An 18504-nucleotide genomic window follows, 5' to 3' on the forward strand; every position below is an offset into this window, starting at 1 on the left:
ATGTACAAAGTTGGTTGTGAGCGTTGATATTTCCTTTCACCCCTTGCTGCATTGAATTAAGTTTAAAAATAAATTACTTTTATTCTTAAACTTCCTTCTCCTTTCTTTTTTGCAATGGTGAGCATCACTCTCTCCAGATGTCCACCTTCCTTTACATGCGCTTCCCTGAAATTGTTCCTCTATTGTGTTCCTTGTTAATTAATTATGCTATTCTCTGTTTCAGGGCTGTTGGTTTTTTTCTCCTTTGGCTTCTTTGAGACTGTGATAAAATCCCATAACTTGTGTATCAAGAGACCTACTCATTATACTTACGTTAGTTATCTTGCAGCATCTACTTTGTCATAGAGACCAAAAACATCACGATAGTAAATTGCAGGCAATGCACTATTTCTAAATTACTTTGTTCTTCCACACCATGCTTCTCCATGTCTTTTACTAGTTTTATAAAACCTGCTTTCATCATTAAGGGGAAAAAAATTTCATCTTTTCAGTAAGTAGTAAGGCATTTTAAAAGTAAGTCCATAGTACAGTACCAGGGCTTTATTGCCTCACTGGCCATTTATTTTGAAGACTTATAAAATGCTTCTGTGCTTATGCAAGGATAAGAAAACGAAGGTAGATTAATGGATAAATGAAAGATAAGAAGTACAACTGTTTGGCCCCTCTCTTCCCCAGCAGGAAAGACCTGATAGCAGGTAGTGCCTTGTATCTCTAAGTGAAATCTGACCATCAAGAAATGGAGAGGCAGCAAGGCAGTGTAGGGAGCTGAGAGCTTTTTTGCTTAGCAATTGGCAGAGCACAACACTGTGGCTGTTGTTGACAGCAGTTAAGAAACTTAGCTAGAGGTCAGTTAAAAAAAAACCAATAAAGTCAGTCAACAGGGAAACATTAGGAATAATTAAATTCCAATATGATTAGCTTTTATATAACCTTGTTGCAGCACATTCTCCATTGCTGGCAGGCTAAACAAAGAGGTCTCCTGATCCAGCTGTAAAATCTGTATGAATTTGGTTTGGATTCTTCCATCTTTTCTGTGTTTGTAATCGACAAAACAATCAGATCAATAATGCCCATTCATCTTGCTAAGATATTCCAAAATCATCCTGAATGTGGGATAAAGAAGATAAATCTTCATTAGCATAAGAAGCAGGACTGAGTGAAGCATAGTACCCAAAGCTGATAAAGACCTTTCATTGAGGAACAAATTAGGAAGCAGTTTCACCCCAGGTTAGAATGGAAAACACAAACCAGAGAATGGGATTTGTCTGAAGGCACATCTTAGCTCTGGAAAGTTGGCATGGAAGGATACACTGAGAGATGGAAAACAAACAAAAATTATATCAAGGTTTGTTGTTTGATTACTCAAACTTATTATTCTTCAAATAAGAGTAACCAGTTTCTTATATTGCTTCATTCCAACACAGTAAATCTTGGTAGTTCTTCTCTTTTACTTAAAGTTTTAGCCTAAACTTTTCTGGAAGCTGACAGGCTGCACACATCTTTTCAACTGCAGGGCAAGATTAAACAGAACTCCAGCAGCACTAACCACTCTAACCCAAAGTTAGGAGCAAGCCAAATCTCACAGAGTGAATTGCAATTAAATCACAAGTGGAAGGCATTTTCCAGGGGTAAAACATTAGTGTGGGTGACCTCAGTCTGCAGCAGAAGAGCTCCCAAACAGCAATTTCCCTAAAATGGTAAAAGGTTGGAGGTTTTCTTGTGTGTTTTTTCTGTTTCTTTCCATGGCAATACTTCTAACACGTAAGAAAAATCTGTGCAACAGGAATATGTGTCTAGTCTTTAATGTAAATCTCCTTAAAATGCAGAAAGTAGTGGAATGGTTTGGTTTGAAAATGTAATTGCTCAGGTCTGTCTTTTAGCATTCTATTTAAGTGAATTTGTATTGCTGCATTTTTCATGTCTTTCTTTAGTTAATTGCTCTCAGTCCGTACTTTATCAGTGCTACTCCAAAATTTAGAAAACAAGATTGCCCAAAATGTGAGATGGATTTCAAACAAGAAAAAATTCTTTGTTGATGCTTGGTGGTGTAAGAAAAAGAGAAGCTCAGTCATTACAGTTATACCATGTTTGCATAAATGAGAGCAAAATAAATAAGCTCTTTTTTTCCCCTTGATTTTGTGTCGGGCTTTTTTTTGAGATAGAAGATATGCATTAATTCATGTTTTACTTATGTCACCTGACTTGAAGTGATGAAGCTCTAGCCTAGAAGATGCTATGATCTTTTCCAGACAGAAAAACTTATCTCGCTCCCTCCTCTCTTCTTTAATTTTGTCAGGTTTTTTTGTTTGGCTGGTTGGTTTGGTTTTTTTTTAATGGAAAGAGAATTCCAGCTTTACAAGTGAGGAACTGTTCATGTAACTTTTCACTGTTTCAATGATGTATAGCATGGTCTTAAACCTTATTGCTAATTTAGAGTGTTCAGTATTCAATGAACAGTATATTTGTCCTTTCCTCAACTATTTTAAATATAGGGTGAGAGTTGAGCATAACTTGATATCTTTGGTGCACGCTTTCTCATTCTTTATGGTTCTGTGTAATGATGAAGTTGGGGAAAAGGAGGCACAGTCACTGCTGCTTTGCTCACTGTTAATTTGCTGTTGCCAGAATCACTCAGTTTGGGATTACCTAATTCTGAGAGATTCTGTGCACTGGATCAATCATAATGAGTTAGCAAATAGTTATAGCTCTTAAGGAGGAAAAGGATTATAATAATGCAGCACTGGAAGCACGTGCAGTATGCTCAGCATCATGAAGCCTGTAAATTGTAACACATGTATTATAATTTGCCTGAGACATTGCAGAAGCTTTGGAATGGGTCACATTACAGATGCTTATACATTACTTTGTTTCTTAAGCACCTAGCTCTGCACTTCGATCATGCCAAAAAAATGCTGCTTTGCACCCATGAACAGCTGAACTGGCTCTTGGGCAGTTTCCAAACACACTCTGAGTCCACCTGAGGTTGGTGTCTCCGCCAGATTAAGGGTACTCAGAGATGTTGACCGTGCTACATTTTTGCGTGGCTGTGAGATACAAAACATGTGCTGGAAATGCGTTTTAAGCCAGAACCATTCCAGGGCAGACATCTGCACGTCTGCTGTGCAACATGGAAAGCACACAGTGTCTCAGCTGCAGGTGAAGTCCAAGGGTCCCATGTGTCATCAGGATGATTCCTGCAGTCCCAGCCACCTCCCATGTCATGCACTGCCCATAAATGAGGAAACAAATTTAGCCCAGCACCTCTTTTGGATGCCTCTGAAATACTGGAGAGTTTATCAGCAAGCTCTTTGGAGATGTTGTTTAAGAGTAACAAGGAGGTGGTGGAAAATATTTCTTGCTCTGGACTGAAATGTCCAGGAGATCAGACAAAACAAAGGATTCATCAGCAATGTTAGAGTGGCTGCACAGTGGGATGTCTAACTGTGACAAAAGGTGCCTGTGGTAATAAAACCTCTTCCCTTCCATACAGGCCTGTGCTGCCCACTGGGGTCTCATGGCCACAAAAGCCTGCAGTGATAGATGGACACATGCGAAAATTAGGCAAATAGTTTGTGATTATTGAGTGTCCTTCTAAAATAGTGCCTCTTATGAGATGGAAAGTTATGTGACTCAAAAACATGACAAAGAGCCTTAATATATTAAAATAATTTTCTAATTGTGTGGTTTGTTTCTGGAGATGCATACACTACTTGCCAATGAATTGCATGGGATTTTATTTTTTATTTCAGATGTTTCAGTTACTCATTTAGAAACAGTACACACAGCACTGTAATAAACACCTGGTGTCTGATGGATGGTTACAAGTGTTTTAAGGATTCCTTGCAATTAGATGAATCTAATGGAAAGTCCATCATACAAGACCAATTAAAAAAAAATTAGTAATATGTAGTTTTGACAAAAGCTTTCTCCTGCATGAAAAGGCTGTTTTTCCCTCCCCCATTACCCCACTTTTTGTCCACATGTAGACGTGTGAGAGAGATAGGGGAAGGATGATGACTGTGGAAAGTCTGTGTCCTTGGGAGGTGGAAGGTGGAAGAGACTCCAGCCTCCCTGGTTGTTTGTTTGTTTGTTTGATGTTCTTTTGTCTGTTTGTTTTGGTTTTGGAGGTTTTTTGGGTTTTTTTTTTTTTACATTTGAAAGGAAGATGTGTTATTGGCTATTATTGGTGTATTACTGAGACATTAAAATTCAGGTATTTGGCAATACTTCTGAGAGTATTTTTTAAATATTTCCTGTAATAATTTCTGAATGAAGAATGTGGAGGTTTTTTCACTCAATAAAAATTGTTTTGCTTCTTTTATTTTAAAATATAAGTATTTTAAATTCAGTTTCAGGGTCATTCCATAACAATACAATACATCTGTTGGTTTAATATAATTTGCCTTTCAGAATTTCTTGGAGAATGCAATGAAATTTAATTCCTTTACAAATTTACTATATGGTAACATATTCAATATGTTATTGTCCTGAAAAATACATTTATTGCTATGTACTCTACAGTGATATTTTGAGAACAATAATTTGAAATAATTTTTTTGTATAGCTACCTATGAAAAGGTAAATTACTGAGATGAGTAGTGAACCCTTCCTGGGCTCCTGAATGGTCTGTAAACCACAGTTAATATTCATAACTGCGAGAAGTCTGGCTAGAGACTTAAATGTTTAAATAGCAAGTGATGAAAATGCTTGTAGACTTTACTGTACTTTACTACAGACTTTAATTTCCTATGGCTAAATCTATTTTCTATTTCTGTTGCAAAAGAAATGCAGCTAAACTGTATAGTAAAAGGGTACTTATACTACTGGGTGCATGAATTCTTAGGATCATTAATTATAATTCAGGTAGGATTGGGAATCAAGAAAGGTGACAGGAATATTCTGGAGAGGAGGTTTGGTTATTTTTCTGAACTCATCTCAGTCTTCTACAGACACCTTTAGCCATGTCATTGTTCCCTTTTGCCCTTGGTCATTCTCTAGGTATGTTATGGACCTCAGTGTGTCACACTAGTAATTGTGTATTAGGCAGTTTGATGTGATTTTAATTGCAAACTGTATTATAGTTTTATCTGGTCTGCAGCAGGGTGCTGTTATTCCCCCTTGGAACCACCTGCTTTTCATTGGTTTGCGAGCTGATTTGTTACTGATTTCAGAAAAAAATCTGTAAGAAGAAAAAGATAATTCTGATCAATGGTCATTTCTTGGAGGAGACAACATTGGGTGATGAAATGCTAATAGAAATAATATAATACTCTGATTAGAAGATACTTTTCCAGAAAATAATCTTGAATGAAGAATTTTATTTGTGGTGTATTTGCACTATACTGAAAATCCTTTCGTTCTTTGCCGGTAGCACATACAAGTCACACCCTCCAATGTCAGCATAAATAAAAATAGCAGAGTAGCGTATTCCACACTGGAGATTGCAGTTCAGATTAGAATTCTGTCCTGTCAGCTTTTCTACAAACAGAGAGGAATAATTTGTTTCGTGATACAGTCTGGCTGACAAATATTAAGGACAAGGATGCACACAGAATCGTAGGCAAAAATGAGAACTGAGCCAGGTATTTTCAGCTCTAGAATACAGTTTAAAACATTTGTCCACACTCCTTAAACCAAGTAAAAGTTGTTAATGAAATTTTTTCTCCATTAAATTTATCAAGATAGAGAAAGCATGGAAATGTACCAGTTTTACTGAAATATTGACTTTGTTGGAGAAAATGAAGGGGAAGGCATTGTTCTGACATTGCAAAATCTCTTTCATTATTACAATACAATTTAATGTTATAAAAATACTCATATTTTTTAATTTTTATTTTGGCATTTGTTCCCAATTTGAGATCAAGCCCGTTGCCTCTCCTGGAAAACTGCAAATTTGGGTTTTGTCTCAAAGAGCTCAGCACAATCCATTGCTCAGATCTAGAAATACTCTTTTATTGCTTTGCTTTTGCTAACAGAAAGCAGTTTCAAAAGCAGTCAGGTTTCTCAACAATCACAAATACAGAAGATGGTCTCCTTTGGTTTCTGCTGTACTTGGGAACTGAAACCTCTGGAGATGCTCCAGCAGCACAATGGGCTGTCCCATCTGCAGAGTGAGTGGTTGGGAGCTGCCAGAGACAAGGAGCTGTGGAACTGATGGTCCCAGCCCTGCCCACACTGTGTCAGCATGCCAGCTGAAGAGAATTTGTAAATGTAGAAATTACCTAGTGACAGAGGGGTGTACTTCTAGCTGCAGCATTACTTGATAGATATCTCTTTAATAATCTGTTGTCTGTGGCTGTGCTGGGACTATGCTGACCTGCAATGTGGCAGGCATTCTAGGATGGCATGTTACGTTTTTCTCAGTATCTGACCCATCATCTCAAGGACTTAAGAAGTCAGCCACTGGAAATTCATTTAGTCCTTTCAGTCTGTGCTGATCAGAAATTCCTGTGGAAACCTCCTGCAGTGCACTTCTGTTGCAAGTTTGGTCCCACTGAACTAAAATCCCTGTGCTGGCCAGGCTAGCTCCAGGGCATGTCCAAAGTTTATTTCAATACTCACTGCACACATGCTGAAATACCCTTTTTTTTTTTAAAGTTATTGAAAATTAACATTTTTCAAGTTTCTCCCCCCATGCCCAAAATTTCACTTCTCAATTTATAATTCCATTTGTAGATTGCAATTTTTGAAAAGTGCAATCTAGTAAAATTTATGACTTTGGGTGTGACATATTAAGTGTCTAAAGCTTTTCATATCAGACAAATGTGAATTTCCAACAAGCTATTTATTAGCTTGGACTGGAATAAAAGATCTTGTCGGGAAGAAAATTAAACATAGATTTCAGCTGATAAATATTTAGCCTTTGTATTAAATCTTAGCATAGAAATTTTAATAAGTAGCAAATGTAATAAATATGTAATCCTTAAATCAGTTAGTATTGCTTCTCAGATTAATTATTTATTTATTTGGAACTCAGAAGAAATAGGATGATGTTTTTAGTATTGTCTGTATATCCTGATACCTTAAAGAAATGAAAGTAATTGGATGCCTTAAAGAAATGAAAGCAGTAAGTCTGCTTTTTGCTCATAGAGTGCTACAAAACTGTAGCAAACCTTTTAATCCAGTTTTTAAAAATCCCTTACAAATGTACCTCTTCTCTCTGTTGTGCTTAAACTGGGGAATGTTCTTTGGGATATCTCTGTTGGTTACCCGTTGATACGTCAATTTCCATTTTCTTTCCCTGCTGACCTATGGATGGTTGAATGTCTGTACATTACTGTATATCCCTTATAATATCTATTTGTGCATTCACACTTAAGATCCTACTGGAAGAAAATCTGCTGTGATGCAGAGTAACGTAAACTTTTTGTAGGAGTTTGTGGCAGTTCATGTGAGAGGATGAGCCCTGAACAGAAGCACCAGCAGCACATGAGGGTGACATACCAGCTTCATCCTTTTACAGGTGTGGGACTAACCTTCATCTGTTCAACATAAACAAATACATTTCTGATAGCTGAGCAGCTGTTCAGACATTTTCTTGGGAGGAAGAGCACAGTTTATATGGGGCTGGCAGATGCTGATGATGGATTTTGGTGCCCCTGAGGGCTGACTTACACTCACGTCAGGAGGACTGCAGTGGACACACACAGTGTTGAAGGATTTGATGCAGTGGTGGCCTGATCATCAGAAGGATGGCCACCTTTGAACTGGAGAGGACCAGCATTCACTGCTGGGTACATCTGACTCAGAGAATCTCCTTGAGCATCCGCAAGCAAAGCTTAGAGCAGGCGACTGTGCAAGAGCTGGCAGCAGTGTGCGTGTTTGATGTAGGTAAGGAGGCTGGCAGTTGTTGCTGGTTGACTGATCTCAAGCAGCAGGCAGGTTGCAAAGGTTATATCCTTGAAATGCATTCTATGATTTGTTTATGAGCTTGCCCAAAGAGAAGCCCAATGAGAAGTAAGATGGCTTTTCCACTGAAGCTCAGAAAGGGTGATATTCAGCCTTTATACTTCTTGACTTCATTTTTCTGTGTGTTTGGTGTTTATTTCATTTATTTTATGCTGTGGCATTTAGTTTGACTGACATTTTCAAATGTACAGTAATTGAGATCTGTGCTCTTTAACCTTAAAGAAAAAGCTATAAGGTGGTCAAACTATTTCGATTAAACTTCAATTTCTTTGGAACAGATGTTGGATCAGAGCTGAGGGGAGGGCAAATAAGCTCCATTTAACACCAGGCAAAAGGACTGAGGAGTCTATGACTGGGGATTGCTGAAAGTTTTTCACTGACCTGGAGCTGATGCAATAGCAGGTGCCTGGGACTGTGTGCACTTTGGATCTTCTTTTTCCTCTTTTCATTTTGGCTTCTGCATCTTTTACATTGTTAATGTTTCTTACATTGCCATGTGGACATTTTATTCTATTATACTGGCAGCTTAGATTTTCCTTCCCCATAACATTGTTTGTACAGAATTTTGGGGGTTTGTGTGATATTGTTTTTAGAGCTCTGATAACCTTCTGAGTTCAAGGTATGCAGATGTAATTACTAACTCAGTGTCACTGGGTGAGTCTGCATAACCACTTACAAAATGAAGAAAACTTACAAATTTTTGAGGGATGTTTTAGAAATCAGAGGGTAGCAAGTGTGGCTGTTGGCAGCTTGGTGATTTAGAATATAATGCTCTGAATTTTTAAAGTGTCCTGTACAGCTTTGAACCCTTTTTAAATGTGTCCATGCTGTCCCTAGCTGAGGCCAGGTCTGTGTAGTGCATTTGTCTGCTTAGTGGCAGTATTTATCTGCTCAGTGGTATTTTGTGGTGGTGTTATAGGAGAGTTTTCATCCTGTGTGAGATGTTTCTCCTTTATTTTACAGTGTAGATCTGTCTTAATCTAGAACAGTCCTAGACAGACACAATCACCCTTTTTATCTCAGTAAATTTGGTTTCTGTGGTGGCAACTGTCATGAATTGTGTAGCAAGAAGGAACAGAATACAGAATACATTAGAGAAGAATACAGAATACACAATACACAATACAGAATACACAATACAGATGGAGTTTTGCAGGAACACACATTTTGTTTTGCTAATTGCTATTGGGATTGTACTTGTGCTGCTAACCATGAGTGCTTGAAAAGTAATGAGAATCCAATCCATATTTTCCCTTTTCCAAGGGCTACTGGATTATGAGTGATACCGAAAGTTTGGTTAGCAGAATAAGTCCTTACCTGTCTTGAAATTTTTGGATGAAGTAGTATCTATGAGAGAGCAAGTACTGAAGGGGACTGTGATCTTTTTAGGATCAACCAAACAAAATCATGAATGAGAGATGGAAATAAGAATGGCTTGGTGGTTTTGTCTCAGATTAAGAGCTGAGTCCCATGATCCAGGCAAATGTGCATGGATCAGCCCCAAAATCACTGGCTGGAGTGCTGGCAGTGGTGTGAGCACCAGGCTGGTACTAGAAACTGAGGAAGAAAGGAAATTTCTTTGGTGCTTGTAGCCAGCACTGCCTGCTAATGCTGTGTGTGACACCACTGGCAGCCTGGCTTGCTATGGAGGCCAGTTCTCCAAAGAGATGGGACACAACTGTGCTTAGCCACAGCCTGAATTGCCTGGATAAACAGGGATATAACAGCACAGACTAAATCTCCACCTTGATCAAGTATTTGGGGCTCAGAAAGACATTCCCTATCACCGTCCATCAAATCACTCACAGTTCTCCAGACAACTTTAGCTACTTGGCTCCTGGAACAGAACTGATGAAGGCTTAGGTGTGGTCTGATTAGTGGTTTTACTATTTGTTTCTGGCCTTCCTGCCTGCGCCTGTGGCTGTCTCTTGTGTTATCTGTCCCCAGATTATAAAATCTTGTGATTTTATCATCTCTTTGCCGGGCAGGGCTTCCCTCTCCACTTCCAGTTCCCAAAGCTTCATTCTGCTCCTTTACTCTCTTTAGTCAGAAATTCTTTCATTGTTATCCCTTTAAAAGTTGGCCTTTTGCAGTATTTTGTTTTTAAAGTGTACTGCTTAGCAATTTATCTTAAATGAGAGCAAGAAGAGTCTGTTATGTGGTAATATACAATGGGTTGGGGTATGGACAAAAATGTCTCTAAGCTGTCTACTTGGTTAAGTAGCCCTTCTTTGGGTCAGTTTTGTGCATAACATTCCTCCTGGGAAGTAACTTAGGATAGGTCAAGAACGTAAGATTTTGATCTGGGAAATTTAAGTGAAAAATGGGAATATAACTTCCTGGTAGACAAACCTGAAGATAAAATCAGTAATAACAGTAGTTTGGCAGTAAAAGCATTAACTGATTCAAAATTAAAAAAAATAAAAAAAGAGAATCTATGTAAAAGGATTTGTGAGGTGACAAAACTAAGGTTATCTATTATAATTCTGCTATAGATCTGTACCAAATTAGCAAAATCTCTTTCATGCCAGATATCTTTAAGTAATCTTGCCTTTACATGCACATACTTTCCTTAAAGCTCCTCAGAGCATTTATTTATTGATACGGGCTGTGTAGAGGTAAGAAAATTAGATTATCTGTTATGTTAAATACATTTCCATATTGCTGTTGTTTCATTGTACTGCTTAAGCTCCCAGTTGGGACTTTAATTTTGTGTATATTTTTAAGAAACATTCTTTTCAAGCAAAAGTTTGGAAAAGTAGCCATTTTTTAATTCTGACAGTCTAGACTATTCAGTATGACCTAAGGAGAAATGTTTTTTGGAAACCAGACTTTATGCTTAGCCTTTCCTATTGTGTTTTCCTTTCAACAGAGAAAGGATGCACAAAGATAGTTTCTGTGGGTTTAGGAAACAGATGATAGCATGCAAAGCCCCATGTTTGTATGCACTGTGGTGTTTTGACCTTTATTTAATGGTGTTTTTTGAAAACTTCAGAGCAGGTCAGTGAAGGGGTGTACTCAATGTTTGAGGTCAGCAAGTGAAAACAGAAGAGGGTCAGCTGCCCCTTATTGTGTGTGTGAGGGGTGAGGGTTTTTATCTATTTATTTGAAATTTTCTTAGCTGGTCTTCAAAGGAGTTAAAAAAATAAAAAAAAGAGGCAACATTATCTAATCAAAGCTGCTCAGCCAACTAATGACGTCAAGTAGTAACCTTAACCTTCACTTTCTCACCATATTTCCTTTGGACTATAAGCTATTTAATACAGCTAAAAATTACCTCATCCATCATAGCAATGTAGCCTTTTCTTTGCTTCACTATGTATGTAGTGGGTTTATCAGCACTGAGCATGGGAATGAGGTGAAGAATAATTTCTTCTTTAATTGAATTTGCAGATTGGAATGTGAGGGGGGAGAATTGGGTTGTGCTGGCACCAGGCCAGCACCCCAGGTTGTCAGCTCCCTGCGTACCAAGAGTGCTTTAATCATTGCACAGGGCAGGTGCCAGGGCGTGGAATGAGCGTGTTCAGTACTGTAGTTGTGTCTAACATGAAATTTGAGCTACAGCAGTAATTTAGAACAGAAACACAACTGCATGTGGTCACACTCCGTGCTGACTTGACTTCTGTGTCTGGGAAGGATGATTGCATTGTGTGATGAGAGTGGGTGTCAGGTGTTATCATGGGGAAATAAAAGCACTTATTACCTTGTGGTGTGATTTGTTCATATGACCGTGCTGTTGGAAAGAATAATTTTGCCTTCTGGTATCATTTTCAACAGCATGTCACTTCTTCCTGCTGCTTCCAGTAAAACCAATGAGGCTACTTAGGATACTCAGAGGTGATGAGCACATAGATAAAGCAGGTGTCGTTCTCAATTCAGTTCTCAATATTTTAGAGAATAATATGGTATTGCTTTTTTGAAAGGGAAGGTAATTTTCAAATACTTAAAAATTAGCACTTAAACTGCAGTTGGCAAATCCTTGCAGTAGCAACATCTTGTTGTTTTTCTTGTTGCTTATGTCAGTCTAGAACATGAGAATCACAGATTTGTTTTTTCCTCAGAATATGGTGGAATGGGTTTGGACTTCTCCTACAATATTGCAGTGGCAGAAGAGCTGGGAAATATCCGCTGTGGAGGTATTCCCATGGCTATTGGAGTGCAAGCTAGCATGGCTACCCCTGCTCTTACAAGGTAATTTTCAGAAAGTTAGGTTTAGCCTAAAACCCGACTGCCATGAGTAGAAAAAACAATACTGTGTAGATTGCTATTCAGTAATGCCTGAGGAAAGAAACTACTCTCTACTTCTCTCAGACAGTTTGTTCAGGGGAGAATTTTTTTTTTTTTTTTTTTTAATGCAAGATCTATATTAATTATATGTTAAAACATAAACCTTGTTGAGTAGTAGATGATATGTTTACAAACACAGAATCTTGGTGTCACAACCAATTAAAAAAAAATGAATTCCAGAATAAAATTTGTTCATGTTTGTCTTCTTTCTTATATTCCAGGTCAGTAATACTAAGTAATTAAGTAATACTAAGGATGCATTTAGTTGTAATGATTAGAATCAGTCTAATTCTGCTTTATAATTTAGTTGCTCTTTTTCCAGCTTTGCAAGGGGTCAGCCCTAAAGTTGTTGCACATACATCATGCCTCCTAAATACATCCATTCTAGACAATGAATCATTTTTCTTTTCCTCATCAGCTATGTCAATGCTCCCATTTTAATCACATACTATCATTCAGACTCCTGAATCATCTTAATCTGATTTGTTGGGGTTTTTTTCTCCCTCAATAAAAGTGACAGTTACCAACTTCTTCATGCAGTAGTTTTGCAGAGACATTCTGCCATAACAGCAGTTCTTAAAACTAGAGTGGGGCAACTGGCTGATCCACCAGCTTGCCTCTGGACCTAAAACTCTGGAAGATAAAGGTGGGAATAAAATTCTAATAAATACGTTGAAATAGGGAACTTCTCTGCACTAAACTGATATACAAGAAAGGAAGTTATACTCAGAAGAACATTTTAGGGATTTTTTGGTAATTTTCAGGGGCTTGTTGATTTTTTTTTCCCATTCTGATTGAAAATGCCTGCAAATCTGCTGTAGAGTCTGGAATATAAGCTCTATTCCCTTGACATCTTCTTATCCTGCTGTATGCATGACTTTGGAAGTCTCATCTACAGCAAATTTTTCTTAAAGTTTTCTTCTCCTGTGTGTAATACACCAAAAGCTTGCTAAGTGCATGGAGTTCAGTATGTCTGTTGCAACACTGGCTTAGCTATAGTCCAACTGAGAATAAGAATAGTATTTTAAAAGACTTCAGACAGTACTGTCTTGCCCCCATGATAGCCTTTTATACAGGGGGTTAAAGAAACTCTGTGGGTAACAGAAAATGGGATTTTGTTCCTTTGCAGTTTTTTGGCCTTCTGTTACTCTGTTCTGCTGCATCAAAACAGTGAAGTTATGTATATTTGTGCTAGTATAATCCTACAGTGGAAGTTCTTGAAAAATAAGAGTGAAATTGTTGTTAACTTGATGAAATCTGTTAATTGAATTTGTATCTGCATTATTCAATTTTCCTTCTACTGCTGAGCCAGTTCCACTGGCTCTTTATACAGTATAATGCCCCCCCCACACGTCACAGTGAAACTTGGTAATGAAAAGAGAAAGCTGGTTGCTACAGGAGATTTTGCCTGCATGCATCTTTTCCTCATGCTGTATAGTGGGAGGACCAACTGCTTGTCCTGGGTCGTGGATTCAAGTGGCACCCATGTCCTGGATGGTTTCTTTAAAACCATCTGTGTGCTGTGGGGATTCAAAACATGGTCATAGAGATAAGTCATGTTTTGCATCTTGACTGTGCATTGTTGCTCAAATCAATATATTGATGGTCACAACCAATAATATGGGAATAAACCATCAACCCCTAAAAAAGCCTCCGTAGCTCTTTGTTGGCTTTCATAACTTTGGGCTTTGTTCAGCATTCATCCAGCACGTACTGAGTGTACCTGCAAACTAACTCCTTGAATGTGATTCCTATCATTCTCAGAATCCCCTAAGTGAAGCAGTAGGACTTTCTAAATTTAAGAACTAAATGCAAAATTATTTGTCAGCAGTGATCTGACTTTGGATGGTACGGTCAACTTTCTGTCAGGTCTTTCAAATGCATTCAGATATAATACTTCCACTTACAAATAGAGTGGAGAAAGCAGCTCCTAGCTGAGGCAGTGAATGATATGCATTTCCCAGAGTTTATAGACAAACCTGTAGGGTATCACATCTGTAGTGATACCAGATCAATTTAGAGCTGCTTATCTCAGCAGTAGGCAGTGAACTTTACCTTTTTATATTTTTTTTTCCTGTTGTTTATAGGCAAATAGTAAGGATAATGATGCTTATTTACTAGGAAGAGAATGCTTTTCTATTTCATCACTGATTCTTTCTCCACCCTTATTAACAGCATACCTGGGAATTATTATCAAAAAAGTTAGGTTTCCTGTCTGATTTATTGTTTGGTATAAAGAGAGAAGCTGCAGCTGACAATTAGAACATATAAACAGAACTGTGTGGATCACAGAAGTGTTACATCTGTATTTTACCATGGTTTTACTTTCTTCTTACCCTCTAATTACACGATTCTATAGCACTGGAATTTTTGCTTTGTTTTCATGGCATTCCACTAATATTAGTTACAAAGTATGGAGCAAGAAAGGATGAACCACTTTCATGCAAGTCAGTGTGTCAGAAGCTCACACTTGGGACTTCTGTGTTATACAGGATCCAGTAGATTCATTGTACACTTGTGTGTGTGTGTGGATAGCCAAATGCATAGAAATGTACTTCATAGCGATGCTAAGGCTGCACAGTTAATCTCATGGGAAACTATCCTCTGGGGTATGGCCCCAGCCAGAAAGTCGATATGGTCGAGTCTGTCTTGAGCCAGAGCACAAACTCTTGAAAACAGTTTTCTGATTCTGGAGCTGTTAAACTGGGAATGTGTTGCATTTGTGCAAACATGAGATTTTTCCCGGATGCCTTTAAGAGGGGTAGAATTTTACAGAAGTGACGTATTTCTAACACAAAAGCTAGCAGCTGAACAAGAAGCTAGCTGTCTCCTGCAAGGCACAGAGACCCACTATCTTCTGAAGATAGTGTTGCCCAACATTTTTTTTTTGTTGCAAAATAACATCAATTATAGCCACATTTTTGGAAAGAACTGAACTGTTTTCTGGAACTCAAAACAAAGAAAGACATCAAAACAAAAATATTATTCTAAGCAAAGCTCTTGCTGTGAAAAATCCTCTGTTGAAATGCTAAAGGTTACCAAAGTTTCAAGCATCAGAAGGCATTGCCAATAATCACCACTATCTGCTCTCATAATCTGATTTTTCATGTTGTTGGTTGGGATTTTTTGAGGTTTTTTTTGACAAATGAATGTGAAGCTAACCATATCTGATCTTGCCCCCCAGAAAATTAAAAAAACAAAGTATGCTGCCTAACAGCCATGGGAACTTTGTTCCAGTATGCTAGAGGAAGTAGTAGACACTCCAGACTTGCTTCTTGTATTTATTTGGGATTGCTGCTGTGATTTTCAGCAGGGACAGGACTAGGAATTGATCTCCTTGTGTGCACCACGGGGAAGTGTCTGCTCGATCCCAACCTGTTCTCTGGCTGTCCCATGTCCTTTGTGCCAGGGTGAGTTGGAGGGGATGACTTAGTCTTAGCTTGAATGCCACCACTCCTTTGGAAGTACTGGGACAATATTTTAGAAGCAAGCCTAAGGAGGAAAGTGGTGATGATGACCTGAGAAACCTCTGAACAAAGAGGAGGCTGAGGAGGAATTGAATTTATGGATTCCTGGACACATGAGATATTTCATGACCCAAGGAATGTCACACGAGAAAGGTTCGAGAACTAGACCATGAACTGCAAGAAGAAATCAGTGAATGTTAATTAGAAAAAATCCCAATCAAGTGAATATTAATTAGAATAAAATGAAGCATGAAATGAGATATAGCGTATTTTGAATGGATACAATCTTCTAAACAATGGGAAAATAGCATGTGACTTTTAACTGAATCTAAATACAGCCAAGTGAAATTTTTGTGTAAAAATACCATCAACAGTTTGATATTTCCCTTTATATTTTTGTGGAGATAAAAGAACAGCTGAGAAAAGCATTAATGGATTTTACAGTGATTTAAATGCAGATGTGAAACGTAAATAATTTAAACACAGGTGTTTGCAGATGGTGGCCATCACACGTGAAAAGTTTTCAGTCACCACTAAAACCTGGCAAAGAGATGGTGCAAAAGTCAGAAGGTTAACAGAGAGGAGATCCTCCATCTGGGCTGGCTGCAGTGGTGGAGGAACATTGAGGGGAATCCTCAGGGGTTATCTTTATTTAGATCTGGAACTTTTAAAGCAAGATTCATAAAGATAGATTCTGGGCATCCAGACCACATGTTTCTGTGGGAGTAAGATTTCGGAATACTTTTTAAAACTTCTTTGAAATAATTGTAACTGCACTTCTGGTGAAGACTCTGAATCACATCTTTGGAGGGTATCTATTCTATCTTTTGTCTCTGGGACAGTTTTTACTTAGTCATAGGAAAATTGATCACTGTGTGTGTATAGATCAAAATTTGCAACTAATTTCTGAATAAAATTTATCTTCATAATATTTTAATATCATATCTTTTTCATTATATTGTTGCAGGTTTGGTTCTCATGAGTTGAAAAAACAGTTCCTTGTACCAACTATAGCTGGTGATTTTGTGGCTTGCTTGGGTATCAGTGAAGCTGGAGCTGGGTCAGATGTTGCAAGTAAGTAAACCTAACAAACTGCCAGTTTTATACAGCCTGATCTTTTAGTGGAAAGAATCTATTTTTCCTGAATGTTCACTTTGCCTTGTAAGAAACAAATGGAAGGGAAGTCTGCTGTGGTGAGGGCAAAAAGTAACATTCCAGGAACAAAACACACACTTCTCATGCATCCCAAAGCAATTAAACATATTTTTCAGGTGAATCAATGGAGTAACCTTGTATAGGCTGAGCACAACAGATTAATGCAGTTTTTATTCTTCTAGTATTGTTCTGCTCTGTCCAGGCTCACCACTGTCAGGAGCACTCCAGCACCTCATCAGCTGCACAGCCACTGTCAGTCATGCAACTCTAGGTGTACATGAGAGGGAACATAACCTGTTCAGCTGTACTAGAACTTGGACTGCCCTGACAAAGACCTCTCCACTGAATGGAGCAAGCTACAGAGCCACTCTGTTCTGACAATGACAGCATCACTTTCACAGTGATTTCCTCTTGCTCATCCTTACCTCACCTCAGCCCCTTCTGTCATTCCTGTGAAGCAAAAATGTCTCTCAACTCATGATTGCTTTATTTAGATCTAATGAAGAACTTGCAGTGTCAAGTATATTATCTTTATGATTTAGTTACTTCGCATGCAACTGTTTTTCTTGGTTTAGTGGAAGAATATGTTTAGAAACCAGGACAAATGAAACTATTATTCTGAAGTGCCTGAGGCAGTAGAAAATTTGAAAAATTAAATCAGAACAGGTACAAAAAGAAAATATGTGTCCACTGACGATGAATCGTGGACTTCACAGAAGAAGGAATCATAAGTGGCCACTTTTAGAGGTTTAGTTGTTGGACAGAGCATGGCTGAACACGTGTTCTTGCAAATTACTGGGACATCTTCCTGCAGACAAATTTGCCAAGCATGACAGACATTTTTTATCTGAGGAATCCTGTATGCATCTCCATGACTAAACTTCTGTTGTTTTTCAAGGCAAATAGATAGTGCTCGAGCAAGGGTGAAGCAGGTAGATTTCAAGAATGTTAATGTGGATAATGAAATAATGGGATTAAATCTTCCTGCATAATCTAATGCTGTTTTCCTTTCTGGGTGAATTGAATTTGTTCATAAGAAAAATTCCATAATTTTAGTAGACTTGTTTATTAAACAGTACTTATAATAATACTTAATAGTTATAAATAATAAATATACAAATAATAAATTTCAATATTATTTAAATTAACATTATCACTTGTTATAATTTAAGTATTATTAAGATGTGAATAATAAATCTTTTAATATTACTTAATAGCTTACTTTTTACAGTAATTATAAATTTGATTTTTGCTAATGTAAGAAATACAACATCATTTATTTTAATAAATACCTCTCTTGTTTAATTAGATGATTATCAGAAAATTCTAAATAGGAATTTAATTTTTTTTGATGCCGTGTTCCAGGTAATAAGTAACATAAATATTCCTTCAGCAGCATCTTATTTATCATCTAGTTAAAGTGGTATGATACACTTAGATTAATGCAGTTAAAAACTAATTTGGAATCAAAGAGGATTATCTGATGAATCTATGCTGCAGCTTGGAGACACACTGCAGGATGAAATGAAAATATTTTTTCCCCTGTCCTGGAAGATTTGATACCTGACATAAATACCAAATCCAGCTTACAGTGCTTCTGAAGGACAATTAAACAGACTATTTAGGTATGAGCAACAATAGCTTTTGTTCCGACTTGCACCATTTCAACATCTCCAGATGGCCCAGG

General features: G+C 37.7%; 1 protein-coding gene across 1 annotated transcript in view; it reads left to right on the forward strand.

Annotated features, from left to right (window-relative positions):
- LOC131575275 (probable acyl-CoA dehydrogenase 6) overlaps nucleotides 1-18504 on the forward strand; it is a 77856-nt gene that overhangs the window by 35472 nt on the left and 23880 nt on the right. The window contains exons 3-4 of the mRNA XM_058830467.1: nucleotides 11970-12099; nucleotides 16630-16736. Of these exons, the coding sequence (XP_058686450.1) occupies nucleotides 11970-12099; nucleotides 16630-16736 (237 nt within the window). The remainder of the gene's footprint in view (nucleotides 1-11969; nucleotides 12100-16629; nucleotides 16737-18504) is intronic.

Source organism: Poecile atricapillus, chromosome 2 (assembly GCF_030490865.1).
Source record: "Poecile atricapillus isolate bPoeAtr1 chromosome 2, bPoeAtr1.hap1, whole genome shotgun sequence".
NCBI classification, from domain to species: domain Eukaryota; kingdom Metazoa; phylum Chordata; class Aves; order Passeriformes; family Paridae; genus Poecile; species Poecile atricapillus.